This window comes from Oculina patagonica, chromosome 4, assembly GCF_052425735.1.
Source record: "Oculina patagonica isolate OP01 chromosome 4, crgOcupat, whole genome shotgun sequence".
In the NCBI taxonomy this organism is placed as follows: domain Eukaryota; kingdom Metazoa; phylum Cnidaria; class Anthozoa; order Scleractinia; family Oculinidae; genus Oculina; species Oculina patagonica.
In genome coordinates, this window is record NC_135761.1 from 55,912,904 (window position 1) to 55,933,610 (window position 20,707).

The 20,707-nt window shown below is 36.0% G+C and overlaps 1 protein-coding gene across 3 annotated transcripts in view; it reads left to right on the forward strand.

Annotated features, from left to right (window-relative positions):
• The first annotated feature begins 60 nt into the window (after positions 1-60).
• Positions 61-20,707, forward strand: part of LOC144650741 (PH and SEC7 domain-containing protein 1-like) — a 28,456-nt gene continuing 7,809 nt past the window's right edge. Inside the window, exons 1-14 of one of the 3 annotated variants that reach the window (XM_078510489.1) lie at positions 61-571; positions 2,450-2,516; positions 4,875-4,928; positions 11,147-12,095; positions 13,486-13,679; positions 14,645-14,703; positions 15,309-15,398; positions 15,637-15,680; positions 15,935-15,998; positions 16,502-16,528; positions 17,210-17,291; positions 17,952-18,022; positions 18,453-18,598; positions 19,957-20,049. In XM_078510489.1, coding sequence (XP_078366615.1) covers positions 431-571; positions 2,450-2,516; positions 4,875-4,928; positions 11,147-12,095; positions 13,486-13,679; positions 14,645-14,703; positions 15,309-15,398; positions 15,637-15,680; positions 15,935-15,998; positions 16,502-16,528; positions 17,210-17,291; positions 17,952-18,022; positions 18,453-18,598; positions 19,957-20,049 — 2,081 coding nt within the window. In that variant the 5' untranslated portion in view covers positions 61-430. Of the gene's footprint in view, positions 572-2,449; positions 2,517-4,874; positions 4,929-8,381; positions 8,572-11,146; positions 12,096-13,485; positions 13,680-14,644; positions 14,704-15,308; positions 15,399-15,636; positions 15,681-15,934; positions 15,999-16,501; positions 16,529-17,209; positions 17,292-17,951; positions 18,023-18,452; positions 18,599-19,956; positions 20,050-20,707 lie in introns of those variants that run through there. The other 2 variants (XM_078510490.1, XM_078510491.1) reach the window with 2 other exon arrangements.

Below are 20,707 nucleotides of genomic sequence, written 5' to 3' on the forward strand. Positions count from 1 at the left end.
TTTATTAATATGGATAAGTTTTGAATAAACAGACGCAAATAATCTGTGTTTTTAATCAAGTATTCCTTGGGAAACCAAATACGTCAATGTCGTGACGCATTTCCGGAAATTGGGATGATGAATGTTTATAGGAGGAATTAATTTCGAAACAAGCAGAATATTTGTAACAGACACCGTGAAATCAAGCGACATAGAAGCAATACATTCCCGCTATCAGGGCTGTTGTCAGACATTCTTTTCGAGAGCCGTCAATATTTTCCGACCGGGTATCCGACCAGCCAGCCAAAAGCATCCCGATAACGTTCGTGAACATTCGTGCGATATTCGGTTTATGTCCGAAGTGTCGACACACCGGCGGGTGATCCTTATGGCCGAGTAACAACCTCGCAGAAGAAATGAATTTGCCGACTGTGCATGAAGGAGTCGAGTAATGGCTCATGATAGATATGTAGAGCTTGAAAGGCATCCTCTTGGTGGATTTGGGTTTAGTGTTATCGGTGGAGTGGATACTCATCTACCTCCTATGGTCTGTGCTTTGGTTCAAAATGGCTCGGCACAACTAACGGGAAAGGTGAAGTGTGTTCATTTTGATTCTACCTGAACTTCAATTTACGCTTATTATATCAAGGATTTTTAAACAGCATAGCACAGTTAATTACTGCATGTTGCTTATAGGAAAGCCATTTCTTCGTGGTAATATTTGCGGACCTGAAAATTTTTCTCGTCTCGCGAGCATTTCCTACTGTCGGACTTCAATTCAACGTGGCAAATTCGTTTCGACGCGAAAATAAAGCCCGTGGTTTATTTTGTTTTTACTCGGCTTTTTGTTATTAAAATACCAAACCTTGCCATTAAGTCTATTTATTTTATTTCATCGAACGAAGTCTTCCATATTGGCTTACTTAGATTGTAGTCTGTGGACCTATAATCTGTTGTTCAAGTGATATAGGCTGTTTACACGGCTCTTCGTGTCAAAGATAGAGACCTTTATGTTCGTCCCTAACTAATCGTTGCGAGGTCGTTTATGCAATTTATTAACCTTATACATACTATTGCGACAGTAGTTTAAGATGGCTTTTTCTTAATTTGGGAACATTTAGGGAAGAATTTAGTAAATATGCTTGAACTTAATTGGGATATTTAAAATCGTTGCTCAATTGTATGTAAAACTCAATACTTAACCCAAAGCTTATTTATTTTTGCACATAAAAACAGCTTTCATATGTAAACCTAGTCACATTCTGTCCACTTAGTTCAATAAATAAGGTTGTGTTTAATTTACAGTTGGGAAATTAGCGAATGGTTTTTAAACCGTTTGGTCCGGTTCTTATTTTTTGCAGTTGTGGTTGAAATTTCTCACCGGCGTTTCGTGTCTTTATTGTGATTTTCGATTGAAAATAGAAAATGCCCGCGGCAATTACTATCCTGCCGGGCAACTAAACCTTCCAACCCGCCCTGTCTGAATGGGCAAACAAAAAAAGTAATAAATACATTGGTTGAAACGAACACAACTCTTGCTTGAAATGGTAGGAAGTTGACAGTTTGCATAATTGAAATCTTGTTTTGCGGCGAAATGTGCGCTTGCATATGGTTTCCTTGCATGCAACAATCCTCCATGTGGCATAGATTATTGCTTCGCTCCGTCCTTATCTTATTAAATTTAGTTTGTTTGCCTTCGTCCCAAAAAAAACTTAAAATTGAACCTGGATTTCTTGTTAGACACAAGCTTAGCACGTGGTATTTTTGACAGCTTCAAGCAAAAAATGTTTGTTCGAAACTGATTTGTTTTGTTTCAGATTGGGAGAAAATTAATCACTGCATGTAATAGTTGTAGAAAATGTAAATAATGGTTATTTATGCAAAACAAACACTTGATTCATGTACATGTGCTGCTGCTGTAATTTTAAAACTGATAAGAGAAATATTAATGTTATATTTTCGAAAGTTAAAGCTTGTGAAAAATTCATAAAATTTCTAACATGAGTATACTGCAAGTTAAGAAATGTTTTAAATTTCATCCGTTTTGGAAACCACAAAGCCTATTATTGCACCTTGTTACACAGCACTAACAAACCAAAGAAGACTAAAATGCTTGCCATATACTTATTCCCATAATTTTCCTATAATTCCTTTTAATAGTTGCAAGTTTTTCTTACTGGCAAATTGTCTTTACTCTAATTACATTATATTGTATTGAAAGGCTGGGATAGTACTGTACAAGTTTACAGAATTGTACCTTTTATGGATGCATTTTAGGGACTGCTTACCCGTAAAAATGCGATAATTTTAGCTTAATATAGTAAATTTTATGGACAATGTACAATATTATTTTCAAGCATCGATAAATGAGCAAATATGTGTAGATATGCAATTGTACATTTATTTTTAAAAACCGTTATAATGAGCGGGAGGCAGATTGATATTTAGACATCTACTGTTCTGTCTTCAGGTTTTTGCTGGAGACGTCATTTTGGAGGTTAATGGTCAACCTATTACTCATTTAACCACAAATCAAGGTAAGTGCCAGCAAATAACCAAGACAAGAGCAATACAAAAATGCTGGAGGATGCCACTACATTATTTGAATTCAGACTGTAAATAGCACTATGGTTCTAGCATCTCCAAATAACATACATGTACACTAATCTTAATTATAAAATAGAAAAACTGCCTAGTCTTTGTGGATTTATTAAATATTGTGCATAAAGAATAGCATGTACAATATACTATTTAATATATGCAATTATAGTTCACTACTAAATTTTCTGCAATTCTGACTGGTTCAAATTGATCACATGATGCGATAGTGTTCATTCACGGAGAGACACTATTTTAACAATAGAGTGTTTCTGTCGAGGAACTATCGGCTGATAGATGCCCCGCGGAAATTTGATGTTCCAAGGGGCAACTATCAGACCGATAGTTCCGAGACAGAAACACTCTATTGTCTTTATTGTTCACCACTAAATTTTCTTCTCCGTGCACATACAAAAACAAGCATCGTGAATTATTTTTACTTTTGAGGATAAAAAACTCAACTGAAAGCCGAAATTTAACAAACGAAACAAAACCAAACGAGAAACCCATTAAGGTGGCTCGCACCAGTTTTCAGGTTTTTAACTGTGCGACGTTTGGAAGAAAATGGCCAAAAAATTAATTAAAGATCGTAAGAAAATTTTTGTATGATTACATTACCCATTGTGTTTTTGATCCAAAACACCAATAATTACGTCATCAGAGGTTACCATGGCAACGATAGCCAATGATTTTTCGGACCCTTTTTCAGCTTCCGGTGCTTATATCTTGAAAACTAACTCGATGACCCCCATTTTTTTTCTCGTCATAACTTTTGGCATCTGAAAAAGAAACTGTATAATTATTTTAAAAAATTTCTACGAAGCGGATTTTCTGCAAATGCAAAAAAGGGCAATTTGCAAGTAATTAAAAATTCCTTTCGTAGAATTTTTTTAGATTTTTTCTGAAGTTTCCTTTACAAAAAAGAAAAATATTAGGGCAATAAAAAGTAGGGGTCATCGGGTTAGTTTTCTTGCTAAAGCCTTCGCGAATTCAATAATTCCCACGCGCGTTTCCATGCACTTCAAAATTTCGATTTTAAAAGTTTGGTATTTACTCATGCTCAGTTCTGACTACCGCTGATCTTTGCGGGCACATACGCGCCCAACACGCGTGGACTTTCCCTCGCTTTGTCTGCGAAACTATTCGGCTCAGGATTTCATGGGATTTAGCCAGTTTCAGTTGGCAACAGTTGTGCCTCTTAAGTCTTACTTTTAAGTATTTCTTTGTCTGAATAATCATGTGTTTGACAGAGAGCTCAAATAAGTTAAAACGACAAAAGTGGAATTGTCTCACGATCTCCGACAAGATCGATCGTAGCACATGCGAATTTGCCTTTTGTAACTCGGGCAGTGAGATCCGAAAACATTTTAAATGACGAAAATAAAGTTTACTTAAAATGTTCTTGTTGAAACAGCTTCAGTTGAACGCGGAATTTTTTCTTAAATTGAAGAAAAGCAACCTTGCGCTGGGCCGCCATGTTTGTTTTCCTTTTTAAATCTCGTGCGTGACTCGTGGGTATGAAGCGTGACGCGCGCGCTAGTCACCAGACTTCCCACGCAAGAAAAACTGGTACGAGCCACCTTAAATGCAGTGAATTTGGTTGGGTTTTTTTGTCTGCAGGCAGCTTGTTTACAAAAAACAGTCACGGGCGGGCACTATCGATCCGGGCATTTTTCACGGGAGGGCACTATGGGCTGATAGTGCCCTCCGGCGGACGGGCACTATCGCGTCACGTGTTCAATTTAAACCAATCAGAATCGGAGAAAATTTAGTGGTGAACTATAACAACCCATAGTGGCTGGCCTTCCAGGAAAAATACTCGGATGGATAGTACTCGTCTGTGATATTTTTTGTGAACAAACAGACAGACAGAAAAACCCCACTATTTTCACTGCATTTAGTGGGTATTTTGTCTGGTTTTGTTTGTTTTGTACCATTTTGGCTGTCAGTTAAGTCCCTTATCCTAAATGTAAACAAAGAAATAATTCAAGATGCTCGCTTTTGAGCAGGTATGCAGAAGAAAATTTAGTGATGAACAATAAAAATGATAGTCAAAAGTGTTTTTGTCTCAGAACTGTATACATGTACAGTATATCGGTCTGATAGTTGCCCCTTGGAAATCTGATGTCCTTAAAAATAGCATATTAGCCCTCAAAGCTTCACTTCTGGGTCTACGGGTAATATTTGTTTTAAGAACATCAAATTGCTGTATTTCAACTGTCAGCGGATAGTTGACAGTTGATATTTAAATGGTTTTTTCAATACTTGTTCTTAACAAAATGTTTTTATTATTTAAGTTGTAGAAAGCATTCGCACCACACAAGATAACTTGAAACTCCGACTAAGGGATGGTGAGGAAATATTTTACTTTTATTCTAATTTTACATGTAGATACAGTAGAATCCAGATTTTCAAACCTTCACGGGAGTCAAAAATTGGCTCAAGAAATTGAGAGTTTGAAAAATCAGGGGTCAAGCTGCAGTGTGGCTGAATGATGCAAATCCAAATGAAATGACTTTTGACTCAAGGTAACAGGGGGGTTGGGAAATCCAGGGTTTGAGAAATTGGGATTCAACTATATGTTATGAATACACTGTACCATGTGTTCATTTAAGAGTTTATCATCAAATTAATATTTTTAATGTCTTTTTGACCAAGAAAAAGGGGAATGTGACCAACTTGTCGATCCAAAATTTTCAAATTGTGGAAATCTTAAATATAAATGTTGCATATTTTGGTTAATTATGCAATGTCTTTTAAATCTTCCTGTTACTAAGTCCAGGAGAGAAGGGTGTCTCACCACAACTAACCTTTTTATTTGGGCAAGAATGTATCACATGACATGTCTCAAGACGTTATATTACTAACAACTTCCTGGGACAACCCAGCTATACAAGTATACCGTAAAAACTCGTGTATAAGCCGCACTCGTAGATAAGCCGCACCCCCAAATTTCAAGCATGATTTTGAGAAAAAAAATTAAACCTGTCGGAAAAATGCCCAGTTGATTGTGAAAAAATGCTGGATTATGAGGAAATTTCAACAATCAATAAAGCTAAATTTGACTCCTTGAGCCTATCCGATCGATGTGCAGGATGTACTATAAACACATAAACGGAAAACACTTCAGTCTTACCCAGAATTTTAGAACTTTATAGAAAAAACATCATTTCTGCCAACTTTAACATTTTTGATCTTTTTCTGCCATTTGTTGAGAATGTATCAGATGATATGTCTCAAGATGTTATATTACAAACAATTTCCTGGGACAACCAAGCTATATACGGGTAACTTCCCCAGGAAACAATTACTGCTTGGTAGAAGTGGACTCACACATGATGAAATCAGGTGTCTCCAGACCATGGCAAATTATCTCTGTGTGTGTCATGGGGTCTAACAAAACAATTGTTATTTATAGCTGGGCCCAATAAATATAGCCTTCACCTCCCTCAATAAATATAGACCCTCAATAAATATAGCCCTCACCTCCATCTTAGAAACACGAGGGTCTAAGATGGGGAAGCAAAGCTCACTGTTTCCCTTGCTACAGAATTCCTAGCACAAAGGCAATCCCTTGTGCTTCAGTGAGAGCTAGAAGGAGGGGGGGGAAAAGGAAAAGGGTTGGGGGTTTTTGTTTTTTTTTCCTTTTTGGTTTTAAGATTTTTTTTTAATTTTTTTTTTTTTTTTTATTTTTTTTTTTTTAAATTAAATGTCCGTTTTTTGTATAAAATTTGGGGGGGGGGGGGTTCACACCCCCCCCCCCCCCCCTCTAGAAGGAGTAAATGAATGCATTGTAAGTTGTTATTTTGCTTGACCTCAGCTTTCCCCCACCCCCTTCCCCTTCCCCTTCTCTGCATTAATTTTATTTAGAAAATACAAACATTCGAATTTGTAGAAGTTTTTCTGGAGCAGGAGTAGGTGATTTTGACTGACAGTGATAAAGCAATTTGATCTCTGATATGGGTAGATGAATAAAATGTATCTTATAATGAAATCCTGTGTCACTGCACTTATGCTTGAGACAGATGTGGAGATAAGATAACTAAAAGGTGTCATAAAAGACAGGGCATGATATCACGATATCATTTGCAACATATTTAGTGGTCTGCATTATAAGATGATGTGCTTAGTAACAGATATTGTTGTTACAGAGAAGATAGTCTAGTCATGAATGAGTGTGGTTGTGGTATCTATTTCATTTTTGCATGTATCTGACTACGTAAAAAAGATTTATTTATTATTGTTGCAGTTAATTTTTGATCTCAGATATATTATACTACATCTACATCTACATTTTAATATGTTGGTAAAAAGTCCATACGGATATCACACCAACGTCTAAAAATAAGTAAAATACAATATGTACATGTATATATAATAACTGAAAAATTCTAAATTAAAAAAAATTCTAAATCTAAAAATTCTAAAATTCTATGGGTAAACCACTAATTAATAAAAATGCTCGCGCAGTCCAGACTGGAAACACACAAGAGAGTCGGACTCAACAATCGCCGCAGGGAGTGCATTCCACCCTCTTATGGTCCTCGGAAAAATATAATACGAGTAAAAATACGCGTTTTTCGTCGCTCTATATTGCGTATATTTGGGTTAATAAGGAGTTGACTAGGTTATTGACTAGGTTAATAAGAAGAAAAGTTAAACACCTCCCCTCTCTTGATGTTTTATGACCCCCTCCACTAAGTACTATAAACTTTTTTTGTTTCTTTTTACTAAGTAAACCTGCACTGGATTTGAACTCTCAACCCCTGGATTTGCTGTCCAACCCCTTATCCACTTTGCTACCAAGGAAACGTTGGGTGAACCATACCCTAAACCTATTATTTACCTCAACTAGTTAGTTCACCAGCAGGAGAATTTAGTTCTTGATCACTATTGGCCCATGCAATAAATTGAAAGGTTTTTTTAGGCACGCTCTTTTTTCAGAATTTCAGGCAAGCTAGTAAATAAATCCTGTCTCCAACAGATCATTGAAAATACATGTAAAAGTTAGATTGTTACAAAGCAATAATTAATATTGTATTGATAAGTGCAACTGTTTGAAAACAACTCCTTATTGACATGTTGGCAAATTTTCAAGAACATGGGATTGAATACATACTCCTACATCTACTGTTTGGTATTAAAGAAAATTTTAATTAACTAAATTAATAATTATAAACTAGAAGGTGGCTTAACAGCTTACACTTTTTGGTAGGAATTTGTGAAGCTGCTGCCGTTTCAGTGTTAAGTGATAAAATGGAGCATTTGACAAGACTATGCTGTGATGGAAAATTTATTTTGTTTTGTAATGAGTACTAGTTCTTTCATCAAAAAGGGAAGTTTGTAATCAAATAATATTGTAGGCTGACTTTTCTACAGGAAACAGGAAACATTTTAGTGTGTAGTATTCTTTTAGAAGTTATTTTAAGTTTTAAACCTTAATAACTTTGTCTGGTGATATTAGTTTACAACTGCTAAAAGTTAAAGAAAAAGGTGGGAATTTTGTGTACAATTTTCACTAATTTAAGATTTACAATTGAGTTAAAATTGAGAAACATTTGTGAGGATATCAGTTCTTAGATATCAAGAGAATCCTCTTTTTCCTAGAAAAAAATTGACTTGGGATCATACAGTCATGTATTCTATTTATGATTGAAGTGAAGTTTTAAACTTCCTGTTCTTTGTTTGATTTTGGATTGAAAATAACAAAGCATCAATATAATGATGTCATTGTTGTGTCGTAAGTTGGCAAAACTTTTGTGAATAATAAATTCAATTGTTTAATTCATTGCTACTACTATATTTACATATAAGTCAGTTCAAGAGCTGAAACTGTGCAATGGAATGCTGAATTCTCCCACAAACACTTCCTGTGTGAATCTATCTTCAATGTCATGACCTTTTAGAATGTGAAACTTGAATCCTATTATAATACTGCACACTTGAACGGGGACTACGTGCATGCTGCTCTCACTATGGCTGAAGCATGATAAGGTTGGTTAAGTTAGATTCTTTGAATGAAACACCCCAACCTCTAGTTAAATTATCATCTTTCTGTTACTTAGTACTTCTTAATTACTTCTTCTGATTAGATATTTACTTTCTGCTATTTTGTTCCCACACTCAGGAAACCAAGTGTCTTGAGTGTGTTCAGGTTTCTGTTTCATGCTTATTATTTTCACTCAGATACATCCTTCTTTAGAATTTAGCATGTGGGGTATACTACATAAGTGTGCTTCAAAGATGTGGCTAATATATTTTCTCGTCCTTAATATATATAATCTATTTTGGTGTAGTGCCAATATTAAAAAGTCAGGACTTGCAGTGTCACAATTAACTGAGATATGAAAGCTGATTTTAATGATATTGCCTCATTTGACTCTCTGTGGTTTGCCAAATTTTTGTTTGCTCTGTAATGGCTTGTTTTTGGAAATTCTGGCTCAGCATTTGCGCCAAATGCTAGAACAATTTTGAAGCTTAAACCTTCGAAAAAAAGTTAAGCAACTAAAGATATAAAGGAAGATGTACTTTAGGTAAGGAGGATGTGTTTGTTATGTTTTAATTCTCTGTGAAGTCAAGGTGACACAATGTTCCGTTTATTGATTTTCCCCCTAAGGTCTCCCTTTAACATTTGTGATCCACATTTACCCCTCATATAGTAGCTTGTATTGTTATCTCTATGTGCTATTTTACCAATATTTTCTCGCTAAAGTTTGACTTTATAAGACTGAAATTAAAATTGTTATGATGCTGTAGGCAACCATGCATGGAGTGTTTTGAAGGTGTTTAACATTGCATGACTCAGTGTGCTGTGTTGTAGTGTTGCTGAAAAAAAATATAGTGTAACTTACTTCTGATGAAACTATATTTTGATATTATAGGTAGCTTATACGATACAGAAGCACTCTTGCTGTGTCTGAAAATTCCATGTTTAGATATGAAATGTAAATATATTTCTTCTAGAAGGAAGAATTATAATTTAACACTAAGCTGACATTTACTGTCAGTAGAGAATATTATGAACGCTTTAGCTTGATGATAATTTAATACTGTATACAGTTTTCTATTAAATTGATTTTTAATTTCTTAGTAACCATGAACAAAAATTTGAATACTTGCTAAATTCACCACTGCACGATTTAAGCTTTATTACTGTCTTATATGTGTTGATTATCACCAGTACAGTTGATTGAGTAATTTGCATAATTATGGAGTCGCACATGCAACCAGTCACTACAATAACATCAAGCTGAGAAATCTACAGGTTTAACAATGCTGAGCTTTTGAAATTGATGTAAAATTAATAACTGCAAATGAACCAAAAATTTTCCATATAACAAACCCCACTTGTATATTCCTGGTTCTGATCCACCATTTTTCATTTGTTAAGTTCAATTATGATATCAGTAAATTTTGATGATATAAAATTTGTTTACTATAAGAACATCATCATGCCATTTTAAGAGAACTGCATTGAAGTATAGAAAGTTATGATCAAGTTGTAATTCTTTTAGAAAACCTTTTGCTTGAAGTATATGCTAACTTGAATTCTGTCTGTGCATGCAATATTTTTAAACTCATGCATGAATGCACCTATACACAAATTACACTGAGTAGCGAAAAATTATATTTTATATTGTTTGACTGTACAATCATGTAAATAACATGTACTGTAGGTAACTGTACAGAAACATAGTTTTGATTAGATGGTTATAATACTCTTTACAGTCCCAAACTGATGAACTGTTTGTAATTATAGTTTGTCACAATGTACAAGTCTCTTGAATAACTCTCTCAGATATTTTCATTGCCACACAATTCTTTATTTATGTTAGTTATGTTAATGTGATGGTACATTAAGGCAATATCCCTTTGGTCATGACTTTCTTTATTCTCCTCATCTCCAGTCTGGTGTTAGGGCCTGCAAATGCAGCAGCCACTCATTGTAATGAGAGGCTGCTGTATTAGCAGGCTAGACTGCTACTCAACAACAAATTTGTGTGATGTTATGGACGGAATTAATGATGTTTCAAGATCTCTGTCTGAGGGATGGAGAGTAGTAAAAAGAAGCTTGTTCCTCTGTTTTGACACAGCTTTTGACAGAAGGACATTTGAGATTATTTGGGTAACAAACGTCTATGATTGGTTAATTGTGACCTTTCAACCCTTCAAGTTTATTTTTTTCTTAGTGGCCACTTGGCCACTGACTGCTCAAGTTTGGTTGCCAGTGAAAAATTTTAGTCCCTAAATTAAGCTCACACTTTCAATCCTTTTTCTCAATTTTAGTCGCCATGCTGGCAACTTCGGTCCCAATATAGTCGCCAGCTCCAAAATTTTAGTCGCCATGGCGACTAAAATGGTCTTAACTTGGAGGGTTGCCTTTGGAGAATGTTAGCCAATCCCAACTTAATATGATATCTAATGATGGTTGCTCAAATGATCCCAGAAATACAGTACTTGCACCAAAAGTTAAAGCTCAGTCTTCCTGATGCATCTGGAGTGGCATATAAATAAAGCAAACATTATGGACTTAATTTGTTTATAATCCTTGTTCTTGTATTTTCGACAGACCCTGGGACCAGGGATCGTGCTCGACCTTACCTCAGACCCTTTACAGTAGCTGATCCTAAACTAGCAATCTGTCAAGCAAGACTTAAGAGATCTGCTTCTGCACCTCAGCATCCACGTAACCGTGCTCACACTGATCAACTTCCCAGGAAAAACTTCAAAAAGAAGGAAGAGAAAAATATGCAGAAAGGAACAAGCACTAGCAATAGCACTGACGATGTCAGAACTGTTGGCCGCATGAGTTTGATAGGATTAGAGGAGGGTGTTGATGGTATTTTTTCCAGAAGAAAGCAAGACCATGTTGTAGAAAGGGTGATCACAGACTTTCCTGTGTATAATAATAATCCTTCAAGCAGGACTGATAAAATTACAAGACCGGAAAGTTATAAAAGAAAGAGCTATCCCAATGAAGGGCATAGAACTAGTAGAGAATCTTTACCAAAGAGCTGCATAAACTGTGGACAACCCATTGATTCTCCGAAAGACATGGACTACAATCCATCAACAGAATCATCTGCGTCAGAATATTTAACTTGTAGAAAATGTGGGCATGTCAGGAAATATTCTTCCAGTGGAAGTAGCCTTCCTGGTACCCCCTATTCTGGCCATAGGACATTAGCAACCTCTCCTTTTGCACTACCCGCAAAAAATACATCTCACTCACCAACTAAACTCAATGGAAATCTAAATTACAAACTTGCCTATTCAAATGGCGATAGTGAACCTCCGTCAGTCAAGAGTAAAGGGGCTCCTACTGAGTCTAAGGCAATTTTAAATGGAGGAGTTAAAACTGAACAAGTTGTAAGTAAAATTTCTGAAGGATTGCCTCCTGATTCTGCTGGACGAGAGTACAATGACTTGCAATACGAGAGTCCATCTGCTTTAGCACAAAGACTGTTTAACTTTGATGGCTTTACCAGGGAAGAGGTTGCACCTGTGCTTTGCAAAAAGTAAGTACCAAGTTTTTCATTTAAAATACATCAGAAGGAGTTTGTTCTATTTATTTTATTTTTGAAAGACTTTGTTGGGGACAACACAGTATGAGAATATTTTCCCCAGCTGTGACTTTTAACTTGATGTTACACAGTTGGGGGAATAAGTGGCAGTCTTAGCAAATCTTTGTTGAAGCACTCGAAGAATTTCTGAATTATTTCATCCAATCAGAATCTAGCATGAGCACTCACAAGTACTCCAAAAGCAATTATGCATACAAATACTTCATGTTGCTTAGCAACTTCTGGGATGAAAACTGCCGCCTCAGTCACTTCTCGGAGAAGTATTGTCGCCATTAACTGACAGTCTTGTTCCCCCGACTGTACAGTGTAAAACTGGTCTCAGTTATCGTGAACAAATAATACACACATCTTATTTATGAATGTTAATTTTACACAACACATAGACACATTTGACCTGCATAGGGAACCTGCATGAAAACCAGCTACAGCTGGCTTTTAACCTTAATGAGCTAACATCTGGGCCTCTGCACGTCTGTCTGTCTGTCTGTCTGAGTGACGGACTGACTGACAAGAGGATGGATGTCCACCCTCTTGTCAGTCAGTCTGTCACTCAGACAGACAGACAGTCAGTCACTCTCTCAGATAGACAGACAGACAGACAGACAGACAGTCAGTTTAAGTCAGTGCCATTATGGTCAAAATACTCAGCGTGTGCTGCCTAGAAATCCGGAATAGTTTTGATTAAAGGCGAATGGATTGCATTATTTGTTTCAAACATTCAAATTCAATTTGAATATTGTAAATCATCCAATCGTAAACACGTGAACCTGTAAAAAATTAACCAATCATTCGCCGTTAATCAAAACTATTTCGGAATTCTAGGCAGCACGCGCTGAGTATTTTGACTGTAAAAGTGTAGGCAACAGTGCTTATTTAAGAAATTATGGGAAGAGGTAGATCCTGTGCCTTGATCAAAGTTCATGGTGTTTCAGGATTCATGAAATGCCATGAACTTCATCACTGAACTACATGTACATGTACCACTACATGTCCATACAATAATACCTTTTAGCTTTGTTGTTTATGCCGTAAATAGACAGTTAATTTGGAGAAAACATTTCTCAGCTGTATATTCCTGCAGCCAATTGTAGATTTAAGTCTTAATTGAATTTTGAATAAATAAAACTACATAGTTTTCTATGGGCTCCTTAATTTTTTATTTTTATTTTTTTTTCTGACAGTTTATTCTTTTCATTTTTTTTTAACTTGAAAATGGCATCATGACGACTCTGAAACATCGTTTGATTTTATCGTTTATTTTTACTTGCTTGTGTTTATCTAAACCTTTGCTTATTTTTTTTTATTTTTTTTTTTTGTATTTCAGTACAACTTATGGGAAGTCAGTGGCTACTGAATACCTTAAATTCTTTGATTTTCAAAATGAGAGTATCACACAAGCACTACAGAAGTTCCTTAAAGCATTCCACTTGACTGGTGAAACACAAGAGAGAGAGAGAATTCTAATTCCTTTTTCAAAAAGATATCATGAATGTAACAGTCCCGAGTATGGCTCAGAAGGTAATGACTGATAATAGTAGCATTTATTTCTACATGATAAAAAATGATTATTAAAATGTATCATTTGTCCTTGTAATATTAATGCTGATGGGGGAAACCACCAATTATATAATATTGTATATGTTGTGTTTTATTTTATATTTGGTTTAAAATTTTTCAAACCAGTTTGATTTTGATTTTTCATTATCTCATAATTGTAATCATAATCTGAAACAAAGGCCTAGGAGAATAACAGTCAAACTGGTTTGAAAATTTTTAAACAAAAGATAAAATAAACTGGCAACGTATACCATACATGTAGCATAATAAATTGTTAGACATTGTAAGAGGTTATCATCATTGACTACAAAATGGTTGGCAGTTTACAGATTGAAATATCTTCATTATAGTATGTCAGAGTATAAAGACATACACAGTCAACAAAATAATGTACCAGTATAACATTTCTCGTGGACATAACAATTTTTTTTATTTATAGCATGTGTTAAAGATGAATAACAGTCCGTACTGCGCAATCTCGGCTGCAATGTTTATGTGAGCCTCACAAACAAAGCAAAACTAAAAATTACGTGACAAACTTACCTGTTTCTTCATTATTAACGCCAGATATCCTTGCAGAACAAATAATAACAAGTAGAAGAACCTTGACGCTATTTCAAACCGACGTTTCAGCTCATCGGAAATTCTTGAACGAAGCGAACTGTAATGGTGGACTAAAAAACTTCATGTATGCTGTCAACAAAGTGTAACATTTCAACGAATTCAAAACAAAAACGAAAACAAACCCTGAGTCTGCGCAGTATGGACTGGAAATCAGCTTTAAGTGTGACCCAGTTATTTTTATTAGTATTTAAAATTTCATAACATTCTGTAACTGATGTAGAGAGCATTTTCCTCACCATTTTATATAGAGGGATAGAAGATGTTCTTTGTTGAACTTTGAATGATTTTGTTTTTTTCATCAGATGCAACTCATACTTTAGTGTGTGCTGTCCTTCTGCTTAACTCTGATCTTCATGGTGAGGTAAGTTGTACAAAAAAAAATTAAATAGATTTAGCCATGCCTCAAAGTGAACCTCCCCAGTTGTTTACTTTGCTCTTTACGTAAATCAGAATGTACTGACCATAGACAGAAAAATTACAAATTGAGCTTGCAATCCAATGAAAAACCATTACCTGGTCAGTGGTCAACTTCCAAAAAACACGCAACCTTAATGAGTTCTACACCTGAGCCCACAATATGGTCATGTGATACTGGACAGCAGATACCATGTTTAGACAGCTGTCAGTTGACCATAAAATGGATGTCCAGTATCAAACATGTAAGCTGACGTTACGTTAACATTGACCTATTTCTGGACTATGACGGCCATGTTGTGTGACATTGTTGTACCTAGAGCGCACGCACCTGCAAACTATGCCGCTAGCCATGATGACCATAAAAAAATCAAATGCTATTTCTATTTCTATCTCCTATTTCTGTGCATGCATGATTGACCCTTTTCTATGGTTACAGGACTCTGCTAATTCCCCTATAGCAGAAGAGGAAGTTATAGAAAAATTGTAATTTCTGTATATTTTGTCAGTTGAATTTCATTTTCCAACTGAAGATTACTTTCGTTGTTTCAGAACATGCATAAAAAGATGACGCAAGCACAGTTTATAGAGAATCTGGCAGAATTGTGTGATGGAAAGGACTTTCCTAAAGATTTGCTAAAGGTAATTTTATTTGGTGTCTAATTATGATTTAGCTGGGACCAGGTCAACATATAAATTACCACAAGATAATTAAAAAAAATGCTGTATTCATATTTGTTTTGAGGTGAATCCTACTCTTCTAACTGCAGGCGTACTGTTATGATAATTTATTGCCTGAGAAATGGAATCCAACTCACTTCAACTATGTTTTTTGATTAATGTTAATATTATTGTAAATTAAGCTTTCTGTCTTTTCCAGGCAATGTACCAGGAAATCAAGACCAAACCCTTGGAGGGATTTGGGTAAGTACAATCAGTTGCTTTTTACTGGTTTGTGTGTTTTAATGATTACTGTTTTTAAAACACTGTTAATAATTTTTAAGTGTACAATGTACTTTCAAAGTTTAACATGCTTTAAAGCCCTGGTAGGCCAACTGGCAAAGGGAGTTATGGAGGGGGCAAATCTTGCAAGGTGCAGTCAAGCAAACCAAATGCAAAACAATCGTTACAGTTTAAATGGCCGGCAAGTAGTGACTATGCTTGTTTTGTTTTGTTAGTTCTACAGAGAGGACACCAACACCAACTCCATCCAAGAGGACTCTTACACCTAATGGCACAAAGGTAAAGGAAACATTTCTATTCATCTCTTTGTACTTAAATGTAACCCTTTTTGTTCTAACAGCTTTTCAGTAAAGTGTATCTTACTGTACAACCCACATTCAAGGGTTGTAGCATCTGTGGGCTTCTAACAGTGCCTACAGTGCACAACAAGAGAGACAGTACCTTGAAATATCTCAGAAAATAATACTTAACAACTATTCACCAAAGTGGAGGTGGCTAGTGGTGGATAGCAAAGGATATTCAGAGATTGAGTAGCCAATCACCACGCGCCAAAAATGCCATCCACTGTTTGAGTATATACAAATATTTGATATCAGTGGGCAAGTGAAATAATTGGTTGATAAAGGAGAAGGAAACGAAGTGACCATTGTCAAGGTGTTTTACTTATTCCATCTCAAGAAGCTGTCAAATTTGAAATGTTTTTATTTCTAGTCAAACACTTTTGTTACTACATGTATGATGTAAACTATTTTCTAATATTGCAAATGACGTTTTCTTTGCAGGGAAGTCAGGGAAATCCATTTATAGAGGTAATTATCTATTTCAGTCAATAAATCAGATAAAAAACTTTGCCTCTCATGTTAAGAGTACATAATAATGATATAATTAGTTGTTAGTAAAAGTTTAAAGAGCTGTTCAGCTATTTAAAACAATCTGGCTAATTTAAAATAAGCTCTACAACTATAACAACTATCATTGTTTATCTTATTTAATACCTACCGTAATGATTTGATTTACCGCCCTCCTTCCAATAAGCGCCCCCTTCCGAATAAGCGCCCCCCTTCGAATTTGTTTTTGTAAATAAGCGCCCCTATTCCAATAAGCGCCCCCGATTCTAATTAGCGCCCCCATTCTTATAAGCACCCCTATTCTAATAAGTGCCCCTATTGTGGATAACTGAAACTACTGAAGTCATTGATGTCAACTTATTTACTTTTGGCACCTCGAGGGAGGGCGCTTATTCGAGACAGGGCGCTTATTCGGGACAGGGCGCTTATTTAATTTTTTGAGAAACAACCAAATGTAACTAACAATAACGGAAACTGTAACCGTTAGAAATTGTTAAAAGTTCAGTTACTTTTAAAATAATTGTTTAAAATTTTTAGCAGTAAATATGTACATGAACTGTATGGTGAACAGTCAGGAGTTTATCTAGCGCCCCGGGCACTAAATCGAATCATTACGGTAATTGTAAGTTTTTGTTGCCTTAGATTCAAGCTAGTGATACTGACAAAGTCTACAAAGAAGGCCTACTGTACAGAAAAGTCACCATGGGTTCTGAAGGAAAGAAAAGTAAGTGATACCAGGCATTGAGTATCAAGATTGCCTTGATGCTACAACCAAAGGTTTAAATAAATAAATAAATCAACTTTGTTTTACGAGGGTTGCACATAACAGTCTTTCGACTGACAAACCTGTGGCCCTCGGATGCCCGATCGAATTGGAATTTAGAGGTGTTGATTTTTATGGAGGGAGCAAAACTGGAGAACCCGGAGAAAAATCCTTGGAGCAAGGACGAGAACCAACAACAAACTCAACCCACATATGACGCCGGGTCCGGGAATCGAACCCGGGTCACATTGGTTGGAGGCGAGTGCTCTCACCACTGCGCCATCCCTGCTCCCCTGCATACCAGTGACAGGTCATGCAGGGCTGCAAATATTTTTTTTCACTTAAAAGGACATATGTACTACTAAGACACCATCTTGGTCAGGCAAGACAAAATTTTGGTCGTACATCACCAAAAACTTAAGGTTGAATTTTTTTCATTGTTGCCGTAAAAATGACCACACTTGGGATTTCATCGGACATGAGCAAATTTTGGTCGGCCAAAGTCCGATGATTGACTGTTATTTGCAGCCCTGTCATGCCAAAACAACTTGCTTAAAATGCTGTGCTATTTAATTGCATCTCACAGCATAATTTTAATAGAGGTATTTATGGTCTTTTTAGCTTCAGCTTGGAAAAGAAAATGGATGCCATTTTATGCAACCCTCAAAGGAATGATACTCTTTCTTCACAAGGTACGTGTAACCACTGAATAAAGTACAGTCAACTCTCTCTTAACGGACGCCTCTATAAGAACAGACACCTCTTTTAGATGGACATCTAGTGTTGATCCCGTCCCTGCCATTTTTCAGTCATTCCACTGTAACTAAACTCCCTATAAGACGGACACCTCTCTAAGACGTACAGCTGGAGCTGGTCCCGATGGTGTCCCTTTTTGAGAAAGTTAACTGTAGTAAGCAACCTTTGAAGCTCGACAACTGATAACCACCTTTGTGAAATTCTGTTCGCTAAAGCCAAGAAAGTATACTGAACATCATAATGATATGGGAAAACCTAATTTGCATTTACTTTCAACACACTTAATTAATATACACGACTACAAAAACTAGTTTCGTCAGAAGACCTCGTCAGTTTTTACACTCTGTTTGTTTTGTTCATTTGCAGTCAGATGAAATGACCAGTCCAGAACATACAAGAAACTGTCTAGGTGTACATCACTCTTTAGCCAGGCGAGCTACAGATTATGTCAAAAGGCCTTGTGTCTTAAGATTTGTCACTGCTGACTGGAGAGAGTTCCTTTTTCAAGCAAAGTATGTAGTACACACAACTCGGATCTTACAACATGTAACTTCTTACCAGTTTATTGAAGTCAGTCTATTGTAAAACACAGTTAAGAAATAACTTGTGTGCAGTATATATTGGTGCCCATAGTTAATGTTTTGTTACAAGTGCGGTCCATTCCATGCTTTATGTTATTGCTAGGAACAACTTCTCCGTAGAACTGTACTATCATTGGGGAATGCTTAAATATGACACATCTCTCTCTGATCTGTAATCCATTTGAAAAAAAACTTGTCTTTACAGACAATGCATACTGTTATTCTTTAAAAGTGTCATTCTTAGAATGTTTCTTAGGTTCATCAGCTTGGGGTTCCACTATGTACATGACATTAGCTGGGTGGCAAGTGTTGTGTGGGTATCCGGTTGTTTCGAGACAAAGTCGTTTCGAGACAAGTCGTTTCGAGACAAGTCGAGGTCGATTCGAAACACAAGTAAAGTCGTTTTGAGACAAACTGAGACACATGTAAAATCGATTCGAGACAAACTGAAATTGCTTCGATTTAGAAGTAAACCTGAGAAAAGATCAGTATATTAGTGTTTCAGTTTGCGAATAAGCTAAAATTTGCTAAAGTGAGCAAATTTGTCGCGATGAACTAGAATTATTTTGATGGCAGAACCTCACACTGAGTTCTTGTACGCGCTTTAATGATATCTTCAGTTTTACGTGCTTTAAGTCTGTTATTCGGGGAAAACGACAGAATACGGAATAGATAAATTCAGAACAAATTTCTAAAGCAGTGTTTGTGGAACTAACCTTTATTCTCAATACCTTCGTCAGTCTGTGAAGTTTGTAAACTTGCAAAGTTTTCGTGCAGTCTTTTACCTGCTTTTACTTTCGCGGTGAATGCAGGCTTGCCACTGAAACAGAGGAAGTATAGTTATTTGTATCGGAAGGACTTCGCGGGAGCACTGGGTATTATTTACATCGATCGATCGAGTCGCTTCGGCGAATTGCACCTTATTCGGAAACTAATATACTGATCTTTTCTCGAGTTTACTTTTATATCAAAACAATTTCAGTTGTCTCGAATCGACTTTACATGTGTCTCAGTTTGTCTCGAATCGACTTTACATGTGTCTCGAATCGACCTCGACTTGTCTCGAAACGACTTGTCTCGAAACGACTTTGTCTCGAAACGACCGTAAACCGTTGTGTGAGCTTTCAGTAAATAGCATTTTTTCAGGCTCTGAGACTCTGGGAAATGGAGCAAAATTCAGTGGGTAAAAACCAGAAAGCAAGCAGGGAAAAAGAAGGAGATAAAAAATTAACATGAGGGTAGTTGTGTTGGTTAATTCACTACAAACTATCTTTCCTTTCCTCCTGCAGGAACCAACATGACATGAATGAGTGGATAGAAGCAATCAATCTCGTAGCTGCCACATACTCAGCCCCGCCCTTACCAGCGCCTGTTGGTTCATGGTACAATAAACTAATTTGTACATACAGTATTCTATAATAACCAAGATTTGGATTTTCCTTTATTCTTGTCTACTTAACAATAATGTTGTCAAGAGGACTTGACTGTATAATTTCAGTTGATGTACAGTAATGAAATATAAAAAAAAGGTTGGCCTCCTTTTTGGAATCAAAGAGTTTATTGACAGCAAGAGTGATGTACAATATAGAGTTTTTGTATATGTTGTGGTTCAAATTTATCTTTGGTTGAATTTTTTTAAACCAGTTTGATTTTCATATTTCATTGTCTCATATTCATTAACATAATCTGAAACAATGGGAAATAAAAATCAAACTGGTTTGAAAAATTTTAAACCAAAGATAAATTTGAACCACAACATATACGTAATTGGACTACATGCTGTCCAATTTGGAAATAATTTGATGAAAAAAATTCCGAGGGCAGCCAAAATTGGACGAGGCCGTAGGCCGAGTCCAGTTTGGCTGTCAGAGGAATTTTTTGAATCTAATTATTTCCAAATTGGACGAGCATGTAGTCCGGTTACATATTAATTATATAGCTTGTAGTCAGTCAATCCAGCGTAAATAATAAACTTTTTTATATGTCCAGAGCGGGAAAAACATTCAACAATAGTAGGCATAACACAGCACATGCAACTCA